Source organism: Pyrgilauda ruficollis, unplaced genomic scaffold (assembly GCF_017590135.1).
Source record: "Pyrgilauda ruficollis isolate IOZ18807 unplaced genomic scaffold, ASM1759013v1 scaffold106, whole genome shotgun sequence".
Classification (NCBI taxonomy): Eukaryota; Metazoa; Chordata; class Aves; order Passeriformes; family Passeridae; genus Pyrgilauda; species Pyrgilauda ruficollis.
Window position 1 is genome coordinate 1,880,766 of NW_024508766.1, and position 22,669 is coordinate 1,903,434.

A 22,669-nucleotide genomic window follows, 5' to 3' on the forward strand; every position below is an offset into this window, starting at 1 on the left:
TCACCACAATCCACAGAAAAGGCCACTTAAATCTAACATTTGGTAAACAAATACTGTAACAGCATAAAAAGTTTTAGAGCCATCACTACCAGAGGCATTTAAATATAACTCACACTAATAAAGATTCTAAAGCAGGGCATAAAAATGCACACTTGAGTACTGGAAGGTTCGGTCCCCAGTCAGCACTCTTGGGATTTATGTGGGTAGCTTCTATGATGGAAAGTATGAATTATGTATGCATGTTTTTCATCTGTCAGTATAAGAGAAAACCTGTGCATCTCTTCAGGCTCCAAAATGTCCAGCACATACTTATAGTTTTTTGTCCTATATACCAACGGAAATTAAATTAAGCTGGCCTATAGTTTTTCTGTGCTGGCAAGTAATTAATCAAAAAAACAGTTTCTGTAACACTGCTTTTAGATCACAGTGTATTCTGATGCCAGGAACAACTGAATGTAAGTAGTACACATGCATTTAAATGTGAGACCTAAACAATTTTCTTGTATGTTACCTTTGACTTTGCTATAGCCAATGAGAGAAAATAAATATATAGTGTACCTTCTGCTACATCCTTGTCAAGTAATAATAATTAGCCCATTTCTCCACGGGAAACCTTATGGGATGTGACTACAGTGCTGATTCTAGCAGTCTGTGTATGTGCGTGTCTGATACTTTCATTTGGTTGATTAATCTTTGATCTTTTGCACCTGTTACTCACAATACATCCAAAACATGTTAGATCTCATTGTTTAAGTAATCTCTTCCTCTTTTCTTTTTCTTTTTTCTTTCTGTGCTCTCTCCACTGAAGCTTGGACAAGGAGGAGGAAGAAAATTTTGATCCTGTTTGGCAAGTGCTCACTAGAAACCATGTAAGCACTTAATTATCTTTAACCTCTAGTTCCAAAAGTCATACATAAGTAGAGGACTAGCTACCCATCCTTTGGTTGAGGAAGTGCTGGCCTGTATCATGACTCATAAGCTTTTTGTGGCAAATAAAATGGGAGACATTCAGAATTTCATTTTTGTACTTTTTCTGTTTGATATCAGCAGGGAGTCCATATCACACATCCAGAACTAATTTCACAGCATTCCTAAGTCTTGCACTTCCCCCTACCCTCAATGCCAAACCATCTCAGGATTGCTTTCTGTTATAATTTGCAATTGCTTTTTGTTATAATTTTCATGCAACAGGCAGAGACAATCAATATTAGGCCTTAGGCAACAAATCTAGTTACAGATTAAAAAAAAAAAATTGGAGGAAAGATGCAGCGACAAGAAAGCAGCACCGACTGAGCATGCTTCTACTGCGGCAGACAGAAAAGTAGTGGACGTACTGTAGAAGCTGGCCATTACGTAGTTTTGGCAGCGATCACCAGTAAATTCATTTGGGCACCTGAGAGGAAAAACAAACAAAAAAAATGGTAGAGAAAAAAACAGAGAGAAGAGAAGAGGTGAATATATGCTAAGAAAGAAGCTCCTTCAGTGTGAACTGATATGACTTGGTGAGTTCACTTTCAGAAACTGAATCTCGGTTTAGCATGTCAAAATAGCTCAGGATGTTGAGAGCAAGTCATTTGCTCTGTGGAAATGTAAAGAAATACCCCCTGCAAAACCAGCCAAAACCAAACCAATCCAGATCAAAATGTGTTTCAAGATCTGAGACAGAAATTCACCATTCCAGAGACCGAGATTGGTTTTAGGATGCTCTTTCCACAAGGCAGCAAGGACACAAGATCTGTACATACTCATCTCCATGAGTTTGGTCTTTTAGGGTTGCACTTTGCAGCAGTCTCCCAAACAAGAAAACTGCCAGCGTGTGCAAAACAAATGCATCTGTGAATGAATGGAAAGATCAAAAATCACACAAACGAGAAATATTTTGGAGGTCAATAATGCCATGGTGTACAGATTGTACTTCAGAAAATCAGGTCACAAATTAGTGAGTAAAGAGGCCGGTTCCAGCTGAACTGTGAAAACACCAAGTACTATTGATTTTGTTGCTGTAGTTGGGGAAGAAAGCAAAGTTCAGATTATTTTAACATACTTTCTTGGTTTTGGATTTTCATGGGCAGAGTTTCAGTACATCTTGCTCCAGTGAATCCAGGTTGGCACCTAAAGGGCAAAAACGTGATAAGCAATAGTACACCAAAACCACTGCACTAACAGACTTACATCTGCTGGTCTATGGAGTGCGAGTGCATTAAGTGACTTCCTGGCTGGGTGTTAGTGGCAAATGATCAGAAGAGAGGCAAGAAAGTGTAACCTTTCCAGAAGATAAAACTTTGCAAAATTTACAGCAAAAATCCATCAGAGGAAAAAAAAAAAAAAAAAAAAACCCAAAACATTTTTCCTTGTCTGTTTTGAAAAATATAGAAGAATCATGGCTAGCAAAAATGTGTATCAGCTCACTGCTTATTCCGTCTCATGAAGGGCCCAGATTGAGTTCTTTTTTAAAACTTGCAACGCAGTGCATAACAACAATTTACATTGTTGCTTTCATTAGTCACATAAAATCTATGAAAATACCATGATTTTGTTATTTCTGTGATGGTATGTTGTGTCTTCTGGTAATTTGCTTTGAGGAGGAATAGTTAGGACAGTGATCACCAAAAAGCCACAAAAATCCAAAAGGTGAGAAGACAAAGTCAAACCCAAGGGGAAGTATATTCAACATGGCTCACAAGAAGGTAAAATAAGTGAGTCCAGACAATAAGTAAAATGAGAGGGCAGAAGTGCTCTCAAGATTTTCAGCCCTGGAGTTGTCTGTCCTTCCAGTTTGTAAGCTCTTCTGTAGAAAACTTCAGTGCAGCTTTTTCCTTGACCATAGAGAAGGAATTTCTCTTCTATGACTTTCCCATCTTTTCTGCTGCTGCCTAACAATTCTTCCTTCACCTTCATTCTCCATGCTGGGGCAGGGCTCAGGATCCCAAAATATCACCATAGACAGGCTTCCTGTGCTTCAGACTTAAGTGTGAATGACTGTCCACCATACTAAGGATCTACAGATTTCAATTTTTGCTCTTTCTCTTTCTTCTCTCCACTCTTACTCAGCATTAACCTGAAATTACCTGATATCTGCTCCTTGTGTGTTGCCTGTCTTTGTGATGCTTTCCATGAGTTTGCCATTGTGCAAGAAACTCCCACTTTTTCTCCTACTGATGACATGGTGCTGGCCTCTTTTTCAAATTTCTTCATAATTTACTTGCCACGTGCTAAAAAGCCTTATTATTTGCAAATACTTGTTGGTCAGAAGAATCCTCCATCTCTTCTATCCGAGTTTCATGTGTGCTGAAAGCTGTCCCAATATTTTAAATTCTGCTTTTCCACAGTTGCCTCTATAAAAACCAGGGATGCTGCCCTTACACAAGTGAGACTTTCAGAAAATCCCCTTGGCAAAGGATCAGTGTCAGGGAAAAACACTAGCATCTTGTTCAAACAAACCATGCAGGAATGATATTTGTGTAATAAAGATATATTTTGAGGATCCGTAGATGATTCTTTGAACCTGATTTGCTGTAATGATATACTTATCTATTAAGGAAGAGAGTTTAAGTTCTTCAGAGCCAAAGTCACCTCTTTTGGTGAGTACCCTGTGTGGAGAGATCACAGTCTCCACAGACATATTCAGCTGAGAAAAACACAACAAGGGTAATTCTGTTTTCAGAAGATGTTTTTGCTGGGCGTGACAGAAGATTTTTTGCAGCTTTGAGAGATAGCATTTTGATAGTTCTTTTGATAGAAAGCATTTTGATCTGTGTTACTGAATCAAGAATAAAAATATTTTGCACTACTGATCTTGTTAAATGGCTGTCCCTGGAAAGTTGGTATTTGCGCATGCTTGGCTTTCAGTTCACAGGGTCCTTTAGATTTTTGTCATCAGGCGAAATGCTACAAATTCCCAAGAACATGATTGAAAGCCTCATGTTTTCCTCCTGCCACTAGCTGCTGTTGGTTGCTTGCTTTGTCTGTACTGGTTTTCAGATGTTGGTGCAGCTGTGGAGGTGATGAAAACAACTTGAGCACTGGTATACACAACGCAGAAATCACTTCCAGACCAAGCAGGGTCAGCCCTGTTGAGATGGTGCCAAAACCAGCTCAGGTGTGTTTATACTTGCTCTGAAACTATTGTTAGCAAATGGGCTGCAGCATCTGCCCTTGAGAATGAGCCCAGGGTGGGCCAGCTGACAGGAAAGCTGAGATGAGCCTGTCCACTTACAAAGATGTGTGAATGCTAAAGGCATTTTATTGCTCAGATGTGCACTGCAGCACTGTTTCCAGTTTGAAAGGTTGTTTCCTGTAGACTGCACTTTTACAATCAGCTTGCAATGGTGTCCTTTCCAAAGCACCTTTTCCTACTCAAAGTTTTCAGACAATGCTTGTTGTGGCTTTTTTTTTCTAGATCATTATCCATGTACCATTTTCCTTTAGGACAGTAGCAAAAATTGAGGTCAAACAACTTAGAGCAAAATGTATATGTTTGTGCTGTGAGAGCCTTGTAATTTCCTTTCTGCCTTAAAAAAGGCTACTTGAACCATTTATTTCTTGTATTAACTGGGCAAGACCAAAATAATGAACCACATGTAATAGAATAATTGCTTTTTTCCTTCTACACAAACTAGTTGCAAAGAGCAGCATTTGCATGTGTACAGTGGACACTTCTCAGAACACTGAACACACATATCATCAGACTGTTTTTCATCAGGAGAGAAATGGCTGAATGGTTGGTATTTCCATTTCATTCACTGCCTACAAACAAATGCATTGTGGGAGAGAATTTTTTTTTCCCATGGGAAGTACAGTACTTAGTAATCCATTTCACGGCCTAAGTAAGAACTAGTATTTCTATCCTGTCTCTTGAATGAATACTTCTGGAACTTCTGCTTGCAAACTTGCTGGTTTGAAGAAAATTCTGCCCATTTCTATTCTACAAAGAGGCCTTTACATGGAGACAGATATAGAAAATGGTTATATCATTAAAAAGTGCATAATCCACTCTTTTGCTGTCAAGAAAAGCAGCAGCACATTCTGTTAAGACAGTAACATTATTTTCATCCAAAGAAATTCCATTGTACATTTCCTTTCTTCAGTAATAACAAAACCTCTAGAAAAGATGATGTCTGCAAGTCGGAAATCAATTGGTCAGATTATCAAGACCTTCATGGCATGATACCTCAAAAGAACATTCCAAAAGTGTAACAGATCTTATATTCGCACAGATTTTTTCAAGTAAGAAGGAAATGCTAGGACTTTCGGTCTTAATTTTGCATTTATTGAAATTTTTTTCTTCAGTGAACCTGGGGATGCATTTCCAACAGAACAGAAATTACTTAGGAGTCTCAGTCTCATAGGAAGCCAGTAACATCCAGGCTTCTTAAGTCTATGATGCTTTAAAATGTGACTAGTTTTTACAAAGCTTCTGAAAATTTTATACACTAGTTTATTTAAGTAGTCAAAGCTTCCTATTTCATCTGTCCTATTTTGAGAGTGTTTTACTCAGTCTTGGACCTTAATTAAAATACGTGTGGGGAACATACATGCTACCACAGATGTAGCTGTACATTGCTTTACTATGTCTTCACACATTTCCTGAGCATTTCACATGGTTACCTCGTGAAAGCAGGGAATTTTCTTGAAGTTCACACCAGTATCCAGAAGAGCAAGATCTGATCCTGTCCGGATCATCACTGTGTATTTAATAAAATTTTATTTTTTAATATATAGCCAGACTTTAATTGAAGGTGAATTTAGGATTTTTTTTTTTTTTTAGTAGAATAGGGAATTTTAAAAAAACAGCGATTACTTGGAAAATTCTATGGTTGTTTTGAATCTGAGTCATGTTTTTTTGGTTAGGGATAAAACCAATTTAGAATGATATGGCTCATGCTTTAGAAATTTTGTTTTTGCTCTCAACAGATGGACCATATGGAAAAATGTGAACTTGCTACTGAGGAAGAAATATGAAGAGCAAGTACCATATTTCAAGCATTCTGTTTCCACAAGCATGTTCTGGGAGTAGATTTGTTTTCTTAGAACAATGAAGACAATGTGTAGTGGTCAGATACCTATTATAGATAACTGGAATGTTAGAATAAAAAGTGGACATCTTTATTTTTAAAGAAGTAAGAAGAAAACTGTATTTTGTCCCTTCATTTTCCCAGTACACCCACTTTCAAATACTCACTTTTATTTACTATGTAGCTGAATTGCATTGTTTTACTACACAACATAAAATTTTTGTTCTGGCAAGTATTAGAGGGCATAGCAAATGGCCCTGCAAAATAGTGGCGGCCCTGACTGTTCTCAGGGTAAGAATTCTTCTCCACTGCCTTCTTGCAAATGAGATTCACCCTGTCTAAGTTTACAGCTCTGATGCTTTTTCCAAATAGGTCTTGGACCACCCAGGGAGAGGCACATCTGCCAAATCTGGGACTCGCCTTTTCCTTGAAACACAGCCCCAGAATTAAAGGTTATTTCTTGTCCACAATAGGGAAAAACAGCCCCCACTTTATTCAAATGTCTCCAAGACATTTTATTAAAAAATTAGTCAGTCTATAACATCATTACAGAACATACACAGATGTCTGAATTAAAATAAAGAAGTCTTCATACCAGTGAAGATGGGATACCTCCGAAACTACCAAGACAATATTAATGATTAGCAAGCCTGCTCAATGCTCAGCTCTGCCATTCACTGGAGTTTTCTGAACAGTGTTTGGATAGGAAGTTGAAACACAGGCTCTTGTACATCTCTGGAGAGTCATAGCAAACTGCTCATCTTGAATGTTGGCTTACAACAACCATTGGTAAATTTAACCCAAATCTTTTTTTCTCTTTCTCAAAAAAGAATACAACCCAGAGCACATATAATTTTTCCATATTAGCTTTAGCTAAAAAAGATCCTAAAATTCAATGGAGCATTCATTGCTTTCAGCACTACAGCAATCCATGAAAATCCAAAGCAAAACAAAGCCCATGATGTGCAAGTAACGTCTTTCCATGAAAAAAGAGGAAACTTACAGGTAAACTAGAACATTGTGAGGTTTGGTGGGGATTTGTTGGCTTTTGTTTGTTTTCCTTTAGAAAACCCAAAGACCAAAAACCCAAAAATACAAAAAAAAACCAACAAACACAAGAAGTAAATTTCTTCCTGGCCTAAAGAAAGCATCTCAGACCTTCACCTAACTCACCTACCAAAGCTATCTTTACAATTAGTGCTTTTTAATTTTTAGTCCAATGAGACTGAAAAATTATGCAGTTTCAGCAGATGATAGTCTACACTAACCACTATCTCTTTGTCTGAAAACAGTAATAACCTCACAAAAGTGCACTCTTTTCACTCATCCCTCTTAGGTACCAAGGATGTTTCCCAAGTTTTAAAGGTTGAGTTTCCTCTCAAGCTAGTGTGAAGAAGTCCCTATGACTAGTTCATCTTCAAGGGTAAAAGCTACATGACATGCTCTCAGACATGAGATAAATTCCAGTGCTGCAGCTCTTCATGGATGTTCTCTGATGCGAAGGACTACTGCAGGAGACCAATACAGCACAATCAGGACCTGAGAAAGGTGCACAAGCACCCCACTAAACAAAACTCATATGATTTCATGAATCAAGACCAGCCCACAAAATAGTAACCTCTACCATGACCATGACACTCATTGATTCTATGCAATTAAAGACAACAACAGTTGTGAATCTGGTCTCACCAGAAACTGTTCAGTTACTACATCAGACAATTAAAATAACAGTTTCTTCTATACAAAGTGTAATATTCAATGCAGTTTCCACACCTTTTTTTTCCCCCCTAAATGTAGAATATTTAGTTTACAGTGTCTGTTTCATTTTTTCTAACACAAGGTTCAAGTTGTGTTACTTTGTGCCATATAAACACCAATACAAGAAGTTGTGCTACCATCATGTAGATGTATCACCCAGTTAGCCTCTGCTTTGTTTCACATGCCTCTGTAGAACACAGAGGTTATTCTTGGCATTCTTTCGACATCCACGTGGTTAAAAAATGAAGAAATGCAAGTTCAGAAGAAGACATTTTTCAGGTGCTCCTCTAAAGAAAAAACCATTCTCCAACCACGACTCCAACAAAAGAAACAAATAGGATTTCTTACCTGCACAGGTATCTTGGGGGGTTTGGGAGGTCTTTAACCATGTAACACTCTCCCCCATTTACACAGAAGGCTTTCTGCTTTATGTCACATTTTGTGAGATGACTTGTCCCAGTTGTAGATGTGGAAGTGGCTGCAAAAGATAAGAATGAAAACACAGATCAGAGGTTGTTTTCCTTTCTGACTGGTAAGTGTACTTGTATGTGAGGGAAGAAGTAAGCCTAGGGAGGATCTGGCAAGCCCTTTGAGCTCTCTATCTGCTGCTACCACAAGCACTAATCACTTGACCCTGTACTTTGTTGATTGCCAGAGAGTGGAGGAAGTGAAGGAACCCCACACTGGGAGGAAGTGAGGGTTTTCCTAGCCCTATCCATGAAGTGGCCTAAAATTTTTGCAACACGTATATGTGTTTCCTTGAAAATGTGCAATTTATGTGCAGTAACTTTTACTGCATGAATTGCATTCAAGTGATTTTGGGTTGTGACAGTCATTACTGATTGCTTAGAGTCCAATAAAATACAGTCCTGGATGATATGTCCTCCTGGTATTGCCTTGAGGCAGGTATTTTTCAGTGAAGCTTAACCTGAAGCCCTGTGCTTATTCAAGAACTCAGTCCAGCCACTTCCTTCTCCCAAGAGAGGGTGAATGGCTAAATTCTGAGTGTCTCTTTCCTTGCTCATAAATGAGAGCTGTGGCTACCCTGGGTTGACTCTTTAGGAGGAAAAGAAAGGGGAGGTTGGAGGTTTTGTTCCTTCCTGCACATATACAGCTGCCACCATTGTGTCCATTGGAATCTTTGATCCAGAGGCCAGCCTCGCATCTCCTGCAGTTGGGCTCATCTGCTTGAGATGAGCATGAGTTTTTGGGACACCAGTGCTGGTAAACACCATTAGGTGTCTAAATTGCTATTAAATGAAAGTATCACCCTGACCACAGTGTTTTGTAGCTTACTCCCTGCTGCATTTAAGGAATATCTAGAGAAGGCAGGAGCATTGTTTATTTAGCAAACTTTAGGGAGGCTGCCAGGGAAGAATAAGCAAAAACAGCCTTAGGATTTGCCAATGTGATTTCTGTCAAGGATATGCTCTTCATAAGCTCACAGAAAGCAACTCAACTTATCCCCCCAAGGAGAGGGATAAGCCCCTTTGGTGGAGACAGTCTGTCCACATTGACTGCAGGTGAAGTTTAAACTCTTGACAATATGCCCATAAATTTTAAATGGCTAAAACTAAGAGAAGTGACTACCTGCAAACTGTAAAAAGTGGTGGAGATTCTTGCATGATGTTTGTTATTTCCAGACATACAGAAGTTAGGAATTTTGCTACTGTGATCAAAAAAATCCCAATATTTTTGTTTCTGAGAGACAGTTTGTACTGTGAGGTGAAACAATGCTACTACCTATTTACTGATTTCACTGGGGTTGTCTAGAAAGCTGCAAACACCTACAGAAAAGTTGTCTGATATTTGAAACCTTTTCTAACATAAAGCCACCCAAGGGGTATGCTTATAATAGGTGACATGTGACATTCTACCATTTCCTGCGCACACTATATCTGAAGAAAACATGGTTTTAGCAGATCAACTATGAGCAAATACCAATTATGCATTTCAAACTATAGTATGATACAATCCCTGTCACATTTAATTTTTATGCATTTCACATTATCGTCCAGGTAAACACATTTTTAGCACTTGGTACTTGGGAGAGTGCACCACCTTGCCTTCTTTCTCTTTCTTCCACGCTGCCTTGCTTGTATGGGGTGCTCTCCTCTAACAGGCCAGAAAAAACCTTCTAGTGACCTCTTCCAAAACTGAGGCTCCCTCCTGCTTCTCACTTGCACCCACACATTGTGTCACCTCTCTACAGATCCTGATATCTTGACTGGGACCTCTTAGTTTCAATGAAATGCAAACATGGAGCACAGATTCCTCTTAATAACACATTCCTTTTTCCTGGCCCCTCAAAGCATGATTTATATTCTCTCAGACCAGGATAAATTTATGTCTGGTCTAGAGGCAGGAAAAGGGGTCATGTTTTAAGAGTAGTCTGACACTCTTTCAGCTAGCACCAGTTCAAACAGACTTCGCATCCAATGTTGACAAAAGGCTGGCCTACAGACTGCCATCCGCTCAGCAGTGAAGGGTCCTCTGTGTTTGATGTCAGAGGCTTGACCACCATCCTTGAGGACCTCCCCTCCCTTAAGATGGGGAGATTTCCCTTGTAGAAGAGCCTTTCTTTCTCTGCTGGTTTGCAAGGAGCCTGGATTATTATCGTAAAGGAGATGCCTGACATGACAGGCTGTGTCATACCATGTCCTAGGATGTAACAATGTGGGTGAACAAATTCCATCTGTACAGCTAATGCATACTTTGAAGCCTTTGTGAGTCTCAACACACAAACAATATTAAGCTTATCACTCTTCATAAACTATCCATCCCTTAATAAAGGACACACTTCAAGCTGTGAGCCAAATACCCTGAGGATGTCCCTGAGCTCAAAAAGTTAGTGCATTAATTTGGAAAGGGGAAACCAGCAATATTGTCTGCAACATATTTGAAAAAAAAAGAAACCCCATCATTTTGCTACCCTGCTGGCTAATGTAATGTTTTAAATTGAACATTGAAGGTAGATGCACTAACAAGCAGACTTGGAGCTGTCTGTAATTGTTCCATAATCTCACATGCTTTTTCTTTAAGCAGAAATTCAATCAAAACCAGGACACCATGGAGTTTCAAAGTTAACAGTGATTTCCCAGCTGATATAAGTCAGATTTGGACAGCAGCAATTGCTCTGAAGTGATTACTAGAGATGGGAATAATCTGCAGCTCTCAGGGGAATCTCATGAGACAAGGGCTTCACATATATTTGTGAGGAGTATCTTCACCCATGTTTTGGGCATACATGTTCAAAACTGTTGTATAAGAATTTTCACAAGAATTTTCTCTGCATTACTGATCTGCTGGCACCATAGTCCCTGTCTGCCTGAGCTTTGTAATGAGTTGAGGGGAGGAAAAGGTCTCCAGGAGTTAGTTCTGACATTAATTTTTCTTTGCAAAGCATGCATAGTTTTTATGGCATATGGCCAGTATTCAGTGTATGCACTGTAATCCTACTTTGCCAATTAAACACAAGAAACACTAACTATGGTTTTGGGTTTCACCTAAAGCCACATAACGGAAGAAATGTTGTGTTTTGGAACAGGTGTTCATCAGAGTCCATTTCATACAGTCCATAACTAGACCCAAAATATGGCCTTTCCGTACATCTCTAGCAGATATGGTCTTGGATGATGTTTAGTGGGAATGACCAGCAGTGATGAGGTAAAGCACACAGCTGTACAATGTGTATCTGTACACTGTTACTTCTCCACATAGTCAAAATTTGTACCTACTTTCTTTTTTGTAATGTTTTCTTCAGCTATATAAGCACAAGAGAGAAAAACTGGTTTTTTCTAACTCAGCTTACTGCAAGGACTAAGTTACACACATTACAGGTAAATCACAATTTGAAAATGTCATGCATGAGAGAATACCTGAAATCACTGCATAGTTTACCTTCCCCTCTCCCTTCCCTGAAGGCAGAAACACCATATTTAAAAAAGCAACTGCAGGCAGTGTGAGCAAGGTCACTACTTGTAAAGCAAATATTCACTTGGCTCTGAAAAACAATGAGATCGGCTCCCATCCATGGGAATTGCCTAAACACATTAACAAGAAGAAAAATAGAAGCCATTCCGTTTTACAAAAGCAGCTCTCTAAAAGGCGAATTACTGTTGTAAAACTACCTTAGGTTCATTTCATGTCAAGCAGACAAAACTTCATGTAATTCTGTTCTTACCTGGGGAATCTCTGACCCTTTTTTTCTGGTCTGAAACAGAAAAATGCATTCTCTTTCTCCCTCTTGCTTTCCAAAAAACCCTCTGATGTTTAGCAGCTACAGCACCAAGACTCCCAGACCCTGCACAGACTAGACAGTCCACTGAGAGGAACCCTAAGGGATCTCTTACTCAATTCAGACTGAGGGAAGAGCTTTGCAACCTAAACAGAATAGTATCCATGCCTCTTTGAATTGAGTTTCTGCAAAGGTGGTGTAAAATCAGAGGACACACTCAAAGTCATACAAGGTAACTAGTGAGATGCTTATGACTCAATGGAGGCAAAGTGGCATTTGCAGCACAAAGGAAAGTTTGCCATTTTCACTGGAAGGCCACTTACTGGGGATAAATATTCCACCTTATTGGACTGCAAATGGACACCTTTCCAGTCTCCTTTTGTGAACCTGTGGCTCATGCTGGTGATGAGAAAGGGAGCTGCATGGAGTGAAGGATGGACCGAGGTAGAGAAGGAGGCGCACACACACATGCTTCGGGACAACAGAGTGTCTGCTCCCAGCTGAAAGCCAGTTTCACTAACTCATATTCCTACACTTGAAGTTCATTCATTTCTTTGAAAGCACAGTCAAGCTCCCTCTTGACTTGCTGATGTGCAGCTAGGGATGCACATCCCTGATCTGTAGGGATCAGGAATGTGCATCCCTAGCTGCACATCAGATGTTGATTCTCTGGGTAACCTTGGCTGTAGCACTTAATTCCTCTGTATCTCCATGAAACCACCCACATTTTCTTCCCACTGAGTACTGAGCCTCTTCAACTCACTCTGACTTTCCTGATGAATCCAACTTGTAAGGTACTTACAGTACAGAAAACCTTGGCGTTTCTGTACTGCACTGACTGAGTAAAGCTGCTGGTTCCAGTGTAACTGTGAGCAGCAGAACCTATATGGGTACCTTCAAGGAGAAGAGAAGCCAAAACCTGAGAGCAATCAAAAATTAGGCCGTTTCTGAAGAGACAAGATCTTCCATTTTACCAGGTGTTTAAAAAGATGTATTTCATACAGTCCTTCACACTTAATTGTTTCAGACCTGAAACTGCATTCATGTAGCTGTGAACATACCAAAGGTTTAAAAAAACAACCAACACCAAGAGATAAACACCAGAGGGAAAAACCCTCCAAAACAATCAAGTCTCCGTATGAGATATTTACAGTCTATTTCACGGGGCTGCTCAGAATTTTTCACATTGTTTTTGTGATTTAATACCCTCAACTGGCTGCTCAATCCAGTTAAAATTTTTTTTCAGCTTCTCTCTTCACAAATAACATGCAGTGTAACAGATTCCTGGGACCTCCACAGGAGAGGAGGATCTGTTCAGCCAGCAGCTGGAATTGAGTGCTTAAAACTTAGCAGAATTGTTCTCTGGTCCTAAGATAGTACTTTCTCACTTTGGCACTATCTCTATGAAGATCAGGGCCAGCAAGAAGGAAACAGGAAATCGCCGGGTCTGCAAGATAGAAACTTCAGGAAAGATTGAGAGCACATAAACTCTTGCTGAACCAAGGCGGCATGTCTCTCTTCCCCCTATGTCACGGACTCAGTGGTGGTTTCCTTTCACAAATCCAACCTTAGCAAAGCAAAGTAAAAAAAATAATAAAAAAAAAAAAAGCAGAAAAACAAAGCACAGACGCTTCAGCTTGCTGCACCACCCGATCGCTTCCTCCCCGATAGGCAAACAGACTGACCCAGTTGGCAGGCGCGCGACTGGGAGACCTGCACAGCATCTGGCTCACCACAGAAGGTCAAGAGGTGACACATGCTAAACACTGCTGATCAAGAACAATTTTTGTTTGCTTCATTTAACTTTGAGATGGTAGAAAGCATGGGCACAGACATATGAAGTTCACAAGTTGTTAGTAAGGATATGCAATTACTGCTTGCAAAAGAAAGTTTTCAGAAGAAGGGTGGAAAACACAGGCTGCGGAAGAATACTAGTGAATGGAAAGACCTGGTTGAAACTGAGCTTTGAGACAAGGTATAGTTTTTCACTGCCATGAAAGATGTCAGCTTGCACTTGAGGGTGGTGTGATAAGCGAAAGGTTTGTAAGAGCCTTTAGAAAACTTTCCCCACCTGGTGAAGGGAGACACGAATGGTGAAACACAAGGCAGTGACAGACCAGAGAATCCCAAGAGGAAAAATGTGTGTGTGGTAGGAAGGGACAGAAGGTAAAGAAAAGAAAGGAGGCACAGAGGAAATATACATAGATTGGACAAATACAGGAAAAACAGGTCTAAGCTCAGGAATGCTAAACTGACAGGAAGTGGTCAGACAAGCCAGAGAAGGAAGTGCTCTTACTATTGGGAGACAGCCTTGCAAGTGCCAGGAATGGGTGGGAGGGTCTGAAAATTTAGAGACCTTAGATTAAAGCAGACAGCAGACAAGGAGCTGAATGCACACGTCATGATACAATGAATGTTATCCAGTGAGGAGTCCTTTGATGCACTGGAGAACATCCCATCATGCAGAAAAACCTGAGTGAAGGTTTTAGGAAAGTACTCCCGGCTCACCTTGTTTTGGAGGCCACAAGGCCTCTTTTCCATGTTCACTGTGCAGCAAGGTCAGGTACATAACTTACTGGTCTTGAAGTAATGGGCTGAATAATGGGCTGAGTCCATGCTAAACAACCATTAATACATTTTCTAGGAGGTGCTTCATCATGTGTGTCTTACTCCTGTGTATCTCACAGCTCTTCTACAGAGCTCTGAAAGGTCTCTTCAGGCTGCTGACCACCAGGGCAGATGCAGAGGAGACCGTCGAAACTGAAAAGGAGATTTAGAGTGGCGGTGGAGCTTCACAAAGCAAGAGCTGCCTTGGTTGTCCAGTTCCTCTCCTGTTGGTCCTGCTCCCAAGGGAGCGATTACACTCAGAAGAGAAAATAGCTATTGGACAGGTGAGAAGCCATCTTCTGCTGAGTGCCAAGGCATAGGCACCAACCTCAGGAGAAATGACTGCACCAAATCATTGGGCAGATCAAGTTTTTCCGTTGTTGTCATGGCCCTGTCTAATCAATAAGAAATGTGCTATTGCAACCATCTGCAGCTGCATTGCAGCCTGGAGAGGTGACTGATTGGATGTATATGGAAATCAAACTGCTGGCAGGAGGACTGGACTCAAGACAGTAAATCAGAGAACTTAGGCTCTTTTCCCAAGTTCCAAATGTCCTGGTTCTGCAAGGCAGTGTGGGGGGCACCCTAATCCAAACAGCATCATTTCTGTGTAGAGCAAACCACCATACCCGAAGGTTTTAACTAAAGAAGACTTTTCACTTAAAAAGCAGAGAAGAAAAACCTTGACAGAACTGAAAGGACAAGCACACAAAGACTATGAAGATTATGAAGACAGATTGTTGTCCTTCAAGAAAATGTCCAGAGGGAATCTGAACATTATCTTAAGGCCCTGCCAGCTACCCAAATTCAACTGCAGATTTGGCAGGGCAGCAAGCTTCCTGAGAAATGAGACAGCAAGTACAGCTATACTACCACTGCTTTCCCTGCCTCAGGATGCAAACTCTGGATTTTTTTTTCTCTATTCCAGTCCACGTGTGATGTTTTCTGTGAGGGTTGATCATTTAGCTCACTTGTGCTGTAACCAACATTCAATTACTCAAACAAATAATGGTAAAAAATCTAGGTCTGATTAGTTGCAGTTAGATTCAGCCCAGGTAGCTCTGCTGTCTTACTCCTCCTGAAAGTTACTGTGGCAGAGGATTGTATTACAGATTCCATCTGGTACCATCAAGTTTGCCCTAATGGGTATGTAGTGATACTGACATAACTACTTCCTTATCACATTGAGTACTGAAATAATTTCATTCCATTATAACATAGTCAGTCAAAATCTATTCTTATTCCTCTTTCCTCTGTAGGATTTTTCTTATTAATTCCAAGTAACCAATTATACTTGTGCAGATCATTGCAAAATGTCTTTACCTCTTTAGCTCTATCTACTCACAGAGAAGCAGGGATAATAAAGACTATTTAGCGGCTTATGAAAGAAAGCCTGGAAGCTTTTTATTACAAATTAGGTTTCATATAAATTCAACATGATAATCCCTGTCATGAATCCTCTTTCAGGAAAGCACTGCAGCAAGAATATAACTAAAAGTGAGCCAATAAGCCCACACAAATTTGAAATTGCACTCAAGCACTTGCTTAATTTATTGTCACATTCACTTCCGTGTTTCCCCCTGTGTCTTTGTTAAGTTTTTCTGAAGGAGAATGGATTTCAGCATGGTGCCTTAAGTGTTTAGCCTTGTTGAAAGCAAGATTTACCCACTGAAATACCTCATGTTAAATGAATTGGCAAGAGGAGGCTGTGTCTGCAGCCTTTCCTTCAATAATTTTAAATGCCCAGTCCAGGATTCTTAGGCACCACTAATCTGTCTCCTACTGCCTACTCTGCAGTGAAAAACACATAGGTTACTAATTCCACAATGAAACAAGCTTTCATGGACTTTGAAGTACACCTTCAAAGTCATTAAGGACACATTCCCTCCCCATGCCCCCATCCCCAAGGTACAGAAGACTCTCTGCTGCTTTCCTTGTGGTCATCTGCTTCAGGGAGGTGGTCATGAGAGGAAGCCTCTGGAAATGTGAGGCATGAAAGGGATGTGCTAAACCTGAAGGCAATGGAAGCTCAATCTCTTCAACCAGCCTGAGATCCCTGGGCGGTGGGGAAGAGCAGAGTAGCAGAGATCAGCATTTAAGATATAATTGTAGCCCCTGTCACAAAGTGTGACACAGACTAGTGCAGAAATATGCCTTCAGTTCTGAGTTAAAGATACAGCAAAGGCAACTTCTCTAGAAAACACAAAGGGTTGCTCACAGGTTGCCAAATATATCTTTGATATCTTTGATAAGAAAGCATTACAAGAAAGGATTCCCAATAGACAGGCAGGTATGAAGATTAGCAAAGAACAAGGATGCTTATCAAAGACAGCTTCCTTTCTAATGCACTCGATTTATTTGTCAGTTTACCTGGATATTTGTATTACACCAGAGATTTCCATGGCCTTCGATTTTTTGCTTTTTTTTTAAAATTTAAATTTCCTGTACAATTCAAAACAAAGTTCTGAAATATAACCTGTAGACAGGAAGACAGGCTTTATTCTCTTGCTGTTAAAAATAATACCTCAACTTGAAATGAGTCAATTCCCTTGGAAAAAGGTATGATAAAATCTCAGACAGAGCTGTTAGGTCTCTTATGCAGGTTCTGCTAGAGGTTCCAGTCTTCTGTCCTCCTTGGGAATTGCTCATTGAGACCACAGAGAAAAATCCTCTCTGGGTGGCTGCAGAGGGAAATTTTGACTGTGTTATCCACCAGCATAGCCATGGGACCCATTGTTTCTGAAGAATACAGAGTTACCACTCCCCTGTTTGGAATTTCTCTCTCCAGAGAAGAGTGGTGGAAAGAGACATTATTAGGTTATGCCTTGCCAAGATCCTTTGGACTGTTTAAGCAGGGTCCTTTCATTGCAAGGAGTTTGAACTCCTACCAAAGACAGAGCTTTCTGCAGCAAGGGAACCTTTTCTCATTTCCCTCCCTAATTTCCTGCCTGGAGGTATGAAGTTGTCACTGTTTATAGTGCTGCTAGAGAATGAGCGTGTGTGAAGTGGCACTCAGGGAAATCATACTTGTGACAGTAAAAAGACAAACAAGAATGGCCTAGAAAACATGACTAGTAGGGCAAAGCAGAAAGATTTCAGGTTGGCTAGCCTGAAAGAATTTTTTTTCATAACTGTGTAGTGTAGTCCTGGTGGGACTGACTCCCACAGGCTTCCAAGGATTGCGTGATGTGTCAGGAGCAGTCACATTAGCAGGCAGCAGCTCGGTGTCCTCAGTGAACCCTGCCAGGACCTCTGTGAACTGCTGCAGACGGCAGCTGCGACTGCAGAGGAGCAAGTTCTTACACCCAGACCAGTCCTGACAGTCTGCTCTCTTTCCCCTGCCCTCACTCCTGCCATTTCTTCCACTGCCTGCATTAAAAGGTGTGCAGTAGTTCACCTTGGGCTCACTTGCAGCAAAACTTCAGAAGTTACTGCAAGAGCAGTGGAATGCTGTCCGTTACATCTGCTGTCAATTTGGGTTTTCTAAAAAATGAATATAGTAGTATTGTTGCAACAGAAAGGACTACCTTCGATCTATCAACAACACTGTTTGTTCTGACGTTATTTTTTTCACCTGCTAACCTTATTTTATTCAGCTGTTTTTTTCTACAGTTAAGCTGTATTTTAATGTGCTGATACCGTAATGCCATTTAATCAGTTCCTGTTCTCAAGAAACATCAGAGAGGACTATGCAATAAACATGTTACTGTACCAGACAGTTTTCAAATGTTTATGAAAAGGTTGAAGTTTTTTTCACTTAAAAAGAAATACATGAAAACAAGCTTAACATCATTTTTCTAGCCTCTAGAAAACAGTCTAGTAACAATCACTGCAGAAAAATAAAATGTGTTCTTGTTAAGAATAAATGGCACATTTCCTCCAGCAGTTAATTTCTACAATCTGGTTATAAATCTGTCAAAAATCAGATTTATAATGAAATGCTAACAGATTCCAGGCAATTGCTGTGTTAATAGAGCCACTTACATACTCATGTATTCATGCAGATACAGACCTGCAGAAAGGATGGATATGCAGGAATGAATAAATGGTTCAACCACCTGATCAGGACAAGACAGGCTCCACTGAAGGAGAACACACAGTCCAAATGAACATCATACTTTCTACAGAAAGCAATGATTTTTGTCCAGCTAAGGGAGGAAATGTGGCAACAATGCATTCAGACACATAGCCGAAAGAACTGCCCTGTGTACATGTGGCAGTTGCCTTTCCAGCACAATGTGAGTTGCTAAGGCAGTCCTATCGTTGGTTCTTGCTCTTCAGTTTTAAAAGGGATTCTTTGCTGGTACGGAGAATCTCATGTACAAGGAAAAGCTGAAAGAACTGAGTTTGCTCAGCCTGGAGAAGAGAAGGCTTCAGGGTGACCTAACTGTGGCCTTCCAGTACCTGAAGGGAGCCTACAGGAAAGATGGAGGCTCAGCTTTCTTCTGCAGATTGAGCCTAATCTCTAAGGTTCCTTGTAGAAAACTGTTAGTGCATGTGGCAGCCTACCAATGACCTTCCAAGCACTCCATTTACTCACAATTTTTTGAGCCATTTGGTATCAAAATGAATTATATTTTTCATTAGTTAATGTTTAGGTGGGTTTGTCTTTAAATCTTCTTTCAGTCTACAGCTGAACTGTTATGGTTTCTCAACTGACCCATCCATTTTGTAGTGCCACGAGGTGTACATTTAAGAAAGAAATCTGCTGAGGGGAAGCATATCAAATGTGTCACTGCCTCTTGCAGGTGACTCAGAAAACTGCTGTCCACCACCCTGCAAGAGAGACCCTGGGGATTTTCCTCATCTCATTGATTGTCAAATAGCATTATTCCATGGGTTTGAGCCAGCAATTTAACAAAGCCCAAAAGATAACCCAAAGACTGGAAGAGAATAGAACACCTGGGCCTAGCAAAACTTGGTGTTCTTTACACGAAAAAGCAGAATGTGCTTCACATGTTACAGTTATTGGGCAGATGTACCAACCTAAGGAGAGAAAGAGAGAGAAAAGCTTCTGGAAGTCTTGCAGACAGGACAGAAATATTGTACAAATCAATGAAAAGGGAAGCTATCAAGAGTTCAGGGCCAACATCAGAGGCGAATGCTTGACTGGGACAGCAGTGGAGCTCTCCTGAGGATACAGAGGACGCAGGCTTTTTTAAAAATAGTATCTTCTAATATGAGGTAAAACAAGATCAACAGTCGGAGCTGTTTAAAAACCGTGAGACAATCTTAAAAACCCCTAAGTTTAGTTTAGAACAGCAGGATATATATATATATATATATTCACTAGGTATCTATTGTTTTGTTGATAAGCCTTTGAGCTTATCTTGCATTGCAATCCAAACATCTAGACTTTCCCTTTTTCCTTGAAGTGAAAGCTAAAATGTAGCTTGAAGAAGGAAATAAATTTTGAAGGGATTCTGTCTATGTTGTGTGCTGGTTGCACTAATTCAGCATTTTACCATAGCCAGGAAAACATTGCAATCCATTGCAAACTGCCTGTAAATATTGCTTTCAAAGGTTCCTTGGCTGCTGTACTCAATAATGATGCAGATTGAACTGTAAGGAGCACATTACCAGCCTGTGAAAGGATAAAGGATTTAGTACTGGCCAATTTCTGTTACTCCTACAAATTTTGAGAGAAGATTGAGTCTTTTAACAAAAAAGTAGTAAATGGTTGATTTTCTCCAAGGTTGGAAAGACTGAGGGGGAAAGGACTAGGATGCCAGCCTGGCATGTGTGACAGTCTTGTGGCTGCGCCCAGGCATCACATCTCTGTGCTGCCAGAGCTGCTGCTGTTGGCACAAGGCTGCACCTGAGACCTGTGGGAGCTGCTTTTGGGGAGTGGTGCCTCTTCCCTTTCTGCTGCCAGCCCTCTCCTGCAGCCTTCCTTACCAATCCACAACCTGCAGAAACTCAGCAAGCTTCCTGGCACAGAGATCTCAGTAAACATAAATTAAGAACATCACTTCTAGCCTAAACCTGTGTTTTACAGGATGCATTTCCTTGCTGGAAAATTCTTCAAGGTCAGTGAAGACAAGTCAAAGTTTGAGTATGTCAGGGCAAAACAGAATGATTTTTCCTTCTTCAGGGTGATTCTCTTACAGCCAAGCAAAGCTGACTTCATGTCTTTTCCAACTTTCCTCTTGTATCAGAGGCCTATGTCAGCTGTCTGTCTTATTTAACCTTGGTCAGCAGGACACAGATAGTGCTGTGGCAGACATTGCTGTCTTCCTCTACTCATTGAACATTGCTTCGTTCCACCAAAGCCACACATTTTGTTACTGTCAGCAGCCACATCATGGAGGTAATGAAAGCCCTGTGTTGGTAACATGCCCATGGTGAGCTAAGTCACATGGCTTGTGCAATCTCTTACTCTCACAGTGCTGTAGATGTGACCTCTGGATGCCATTAATTTTCCATGGCCTTTATGAAACTCACTGAATAGGATGAAATTGCATTTTGCAGCGCAAGGAGTCTGCTTTAAGACAAAAGGGCAAACAGTGCAGGAAAATGTATCTGCCAAAGTCACTTACAACTTGAATGAAATAAGAAATTGATGCTACTGAGGGAGGGGGAAGGGAGACAGAGACATCTTCTGTCTGATGTTTTTGCATGATTTCTCTGCCTTTATTTACATGTACCAATAAGGAGTGGTACTTGGAGAAGCTTTCTTTAATGCTTATAATGCTAGAAGCAGCTCTTCAAAATAAATAGTTTGAGACAGTGCTGACATGGAAATGAGTAAATTTGAGCATCTAGATGAAAATTTTCCTTTTTAGCTAGGGATGAAAACAAAGACTAGATTAGAACACTCACATGTGGGAAAGATAAGTCTAAATCAGTGGATGATAGTTCTGATTAAAGAGTTGACTAATGGAAAAATGAATTCACAGATGATAAACTAGGAATTATATGAAATACACTTGCTTAACTACTTCTTTTTCTCCTTGCTTTGGTATGTTAGCACTGTGTGGTCTTGCAGAAATTTACTGTGGCATAGGATCTTCCCTTCATTACTCATGCTGATCAGAAGAAATGTGGATATCAAAGAGATATCCATTAAGAGATGATACTAGAAAAAATTAAATGAAAAAAAACCCTATTTTTATATTTTGCAAAACTAGAAACAAGCTCAAGGAGTCTGATGAACATATTAAACAATTTTGTGTTTCCAAAAGCACAAGGAACAATGTTTCGGTTCCTGAGTTTTATTTCCTAACTAGTAATCAAAGCAAAAGAAAAGCTTCAAAAAATCAATGGACAGCAGTTATGAAGAAGGAGATAGCAAGGAGAATGTTTAATATTTTAGAAGGGATTTGAAAGTGAACAATTTAGAAAAGGAGTTGGATCAATATTTATTTCTCTACTTTCTTGAAAAAGAACGGGAAGACTGACAGTCATAGTTTTTGCTGCAAGGAAACAATTTTGTTTATGAAGTTGCTCTAAATTATGGTGAAATACACTACATGAAAAATTGGCAAAAAAAAGGAAGATATATAAAGCTTTGAACTGAATAATTATAAAAATCTTATAGGTGCATTGTCAAGCACCTTTTGTCTCTATCAGAGAGGTGCAGTATATGCTGCTTGTGCCATGGACATCATTACCTCTGTCTAAAAAGTAGTACAAATTTTTCAAGAAATTATATCAAAAATGTTTTCCATCCTCTTCCCCCGCCCACCCCCAACCTTGTTTTAGTGTTCAGTGGTTGAGATAGTCAGAAAGTGGTTCTCCTAAAACAAAAGATAGAAGCATTTTGCTATGGCACACTGCTGGTTTTGGTTAGACCAACATGAGAAACTGAGCTCATTCTACCTTGAAGCTGCCTTGAATTAGGGAGGCCAAAACTGGAGGTACCTAAAAATCAGCAGTCTCTTCCTATATTCTTAGTTTAAATGGCAACAGTATGAACTCCTAGTAGAATTAGGAGTCTGTTGTCTTATAACTGAAATCAGTGTTTGGCCCAAAGTCAATTGCAGACACGTTTTACTAATGAGGGAGAACAGGATGCCATTCATTAACTCCCATCTTTCACACATATTCAGTG

The 22,669-nt window shown here is 40.1% G+C and overlaps 1 protein-coding gene across 4 annotated transcripts in view; it reads right to left on the minus strand.

Moving 5' to 3' along the window:
• NRG1 (neuregulin 1) overlaps positions 1-22,669 on the minus strand; it is a 171,299-nt gene that overhangs the window by 19,226 nt on the left and 129,404 nt on the right. For 3 of the 4 annotated variants that reach the window (XM_041470818.1, XM_041470810.1, XM_041470791.1), the window contains 2 exons: positions 8,121-8,250; positions 1,335-1,393 (listed from right to left, as the gene is read on the minus strand). In XM_041470818.1, the coding sequence (XP_041326752.1) occupies positions 1,335-1,393; positions 8,121-8,250 (189 nt within the window). Of the gene's footprint in view, positions 1-1,334; positions 1,394-2,044; positions 2,113-8,120; positions 8,251-22,669 lie in introns of all 4 variants that reach the window. The other variant, XM_041470800.1, reaches the window with a different exon arrangement.